We start from the raw sequence: 3,549 nt of genomic DNA, 5'->3' as shown, positions 1-3,549 counted from the left end.
GTTTTCCGGCGAGATCACCCAAAACTTCAAACAAAGTCGATCTCGCCGGAAACTGGAAAAAAACGGACTCGCCGGGGAGGGAAAATGGTCGGGGACACTGCTGGAGTCTTCTGGGGTGGAGGCGCGCCGTCGCCGGCGCTAGACGGTGGAGAACGGATGGACGTCCGCACTTTAAGCCGAGTGCGGACGTCCGCTCTATATCCTTTATATATATATATTTATTTATATATCTTAACCTGGTGTGTATTAATATATCGCTACATATATAGTAGTTGCAGCACCTTCTGTTGGGAAAATTCGATGAGGTAGAACAATACTTAATGTGGTCATTTTTATTTCCATCTTACATTGACACGATAAGAAAAGATACTACACTAATTATTCTCTAAAATGGGGTAACAGAAACTTGGTTTTATTTTTCTGATCTGACATGGAGAAATTCATGGCTACACCAGACCATATACAGCAAGTCGGAAGTATGGAATCCCCGGGCCCGGAGACAACATTGACAGTTCTAAGATTGACAAGCCGGCGTAGACACAAAGGTTCCATGAAAACCATAGGGCACCCGTTGTGGCATTGTAAGTTTCGCAATCGTTTCACCTTCAAAATCTTGTGCATCAATGATATGAACCTGCAGGTTTTCATGTCAAGAAATGTTACTTGCACTAGCTAGCTATAATGCTTTTCGTGCATATACACTAAATATGTATAGACCTGAGAACTCACTTGGGTCACATCAGTTCCTTCATTGTGAACAAAAGTGATAATCCAGCCATCATCTTCCTTGATGCCTCCATTTCTTGGGACAAAAACACTACCACTGCAAAAGTTGTTGTCCTCAAACTTATGATATTCCACCTTTGGAAACAAGTTCCCACCCCTTCCCTCCTGATAAAATTATGAGCTCATCAAAAGGTACTGGTTTTATAATCGATACAGCAATGACAAAGTAAGATAGATAGTTATTTTTTCTAGTTAATATATAAATTGCTTACCACAAACTTTGTAGAATTCGATTCCTCCAGATATATTTTGGCAAGAGATCCATATTTGGCCATCCCTATACAAAGAAGATCTCGATCAACTCTCAAGTCCATCGATCATCAGTTGCATAATTTTTTCAGTTAAGCCAAACAATTTTTAGAATTTTTTACCACACAAAGAGCTTGCCCTGGAATCAATGACCTGAGTATATCCATACTTGTGTTTTAATCCAGTAAATTGTTCATTGATGAAAGGGAAATCCAAGGAGTATTCAGACCCGGTTAACTTCCTCTCCTCAACTTCTCCAGATAACATGTTCAATCTCCATTCATATAGATGCACAAACAGATATCCAACCTCTGCAGAATCATGATGATCACCAGCGAAGTTGAACCCTTTGGAGAACCATTCATAAGGGTTTCGGCTGCCGTCAGCACCTGGTAGAAAGGATGTGAGAGCCCTACATCCCCTCACTATAACCTGTTCTCGTTTTTCATTAACAAAATACTTTTGATTAATCAAGAAAGTATACCATGCCAATTGCATAAGAGTGAGTTCTGTATTTTAATTACCTGATCATCATCCTCAAAGCAATTGAGAATGTGAAATGTGCAATTGGTCTGCACCTCAAACCATTTGACAGACTCTGCATCACCATAACGAGGCATGACCCCAATTCTCGCGTACTCTTCCTTTACATACTTCATTAATCTATACACAGTGTAAAGAATTAGTTAGGCAACTCCTAGAATGACCATAATTGATGATGCATGGTTGATCTTGATCTTTCAGCAATATTTCAACAAATAAGATTGACAAAAAAGCTAGAAATTAAAGAAATACAAAACAACATGCAATTGATTACTTACTGGCCTCCCATGACGAGTCTCTTTACATCTACAATGAGAGGATGATCAATGATTACATTGTACCTAACAACCAGTAACCGTTTAAAATCGTCAGTGATATATACATTGGTAACTAGAGAACTACTATATCATGTAACTTACTGTGGAGTGACTCCTATGTCATGACTGAGCACACTTCTTTTCAAGTTGAGATCGACCTGGTGCACTTTGTTTCCATCAGCTGAAGTAATTAACAAGCAATATTGATCATGTATTAGCTGCTACTATAATTGAAGCAACTACAATAATCAAATGATCACCAATGATCGACCAGATCGATCGAGTGCATACCAGAGATGACCCCCAAAACATAGTAAGGTTTCCGTGCATCTGTCCCCATCACGACTAACTCTCCGGAGCTAGGAGCTTTCTGTATTGATCGTCGTGTACCATAGAGTGAGTGAAGCATATAGAATAATTCAAAGTATTCAAATAGCGATTTATGACAAAGAGAAGATTATTAATCAACCAAAACGTACCTTTGGATGACTTGTGAATGGTCGATCCCAAGTTCCATTGACATCCCAATTACAAACGGTTTCCAAGGTGGAAATGTCCACCTCCTGAGGCACATAGTTCTCTGCAATAGTGTAAACCTTCCCTGAATGCTCAAAAACATTGGTGTTGCTCATGTGTTTATTGACTGCCCCAAATCTCAACTGCACGCAACAAAGTATATATGCATATGAAATATCCAAATTAGGAAAGAAGGGAATAACCGATCAGATCCTAATAGGTTTTCATCGATCTTTACACACACACACACACACCAGAATCGAAGTATTATGACAATGAAAAAATTAAATCAATTAGTCACCGAATTTAGGAGAAATGCTGCAATGATTGCCGGAGCATCTCCTGCTAGGGCCGGTAAGAAGCCTGGTTTATTTAGTTTAGTTTCTATCTTAAAAGTCTCAGTCTCAAGATATCTATTCTTATACGAGATGACCCAGCTACCACGGTCATCGTCTCTTTTGAAGTATAGAGCATGGAGCATTCCTTCTCCCTCTACCCAAGTATGGTGTGATTCTCCGAAGATCGACACTGCTGATTTCAGACCTCCAAACAAAGGATTACTACCTGCATAATTAAGTACGTATATTAAAGATTAAGTAGCTAGAATGAGAAGTCTAGTAATTATACATAAGATTAATTTCAGTTTCCAGGGATCGAATAGAGATAGAGAGTAAATTAATTTCTGTGCAATTATATATATCATTTGTGTGCATATGTAGGGCTTGCAGGCTTATGTTTAATTTTATTTCGTTTATGTTCAGAATGAACGATCCTCATGTTGTGCTTACGCATGTACGTATACCATTTCTGATGAAAACACCCTCAGCAAAATCAGCAGGAATTTCTCCTGAAGTGCAGGTAACCTCAACAAGTTCTCCAATCTCTTCAACTGGTAAAAAGTTTTTCTGCAAGCACACGATCGATTATAACATATTACATACATGTGGTAGACTACAACTACTTGTGGGAGTGAAAAAATCAACCTGAGATGGGAGTGACGGTATATCAACAAATTGGAACAGAGAATCCACAACTGCATCCAACATTTTCCCCGAAGTGTTTTTAATGGTTTTTGAGACATCCACCTTCCTCGGAAGCAATCGCTGGAACTCTTTGAAGAAAGGCTGCATATATATAT

The 3,549-nt window shown here is 38.9% G+C and overlaps 1 protein-coding gene across 1 annotated transcript; it reads right to left on the bottom strand.

The window, feature by feature from the left end:
- Positions 1–514: 514 nt before the first annotated feature.
- Positions 515–3,541, bottom strand: LOC101302331 (carotenoid 9,10(9',10')-cleavage dioxygenase 1-like). Its single transcript, XM_004292801.1, has 12 exons — positions 3,395–3,541; positions 3,214–3,316; positions 2,713–2,975; positions 2,375–2,554; positions 2,187–2,265; positions 1,998–2,076; positions 1,857–1,919; positions 1,560–1,698; positions 1,158–1,467; positions 999–1,063; positions 730–891; positions 515–634 (listed from the first exon to the last, which is right to left on the bottom strand). The coding sequence occupies exons 1-12, from the start codon at positions 3,539–3,541 to the stop codon at positions 515–517; spliced, it is 1,710 nt and encodes a 569-aa protein (XP_004292849.1).
- Between the last annotated feature and the right edge of the window lie 8 nt (positions 3,542–3,549).

This window comes from Fragaria vesca, linkage group LG2 (assembly GCF_000184155.1).
Source record: "Fragaria vesca subsp. vesca linkage group LG2, FraVesHawaii_1.0, whole genome shotgun sequence".
In the NCBI taxonomy this organism is placed as follows: Eukaryota; Viridiplantae; Streptophyta; class Magnoliopsida; order Rosales; family Rosaceae; genus Fragaria; species Fragaria vesca.
The sequence above is the reverse complement of the archived record's forward strand: the minus strand, read 5'-3'. Positions and strand labels throughout refer to the sequence as shown.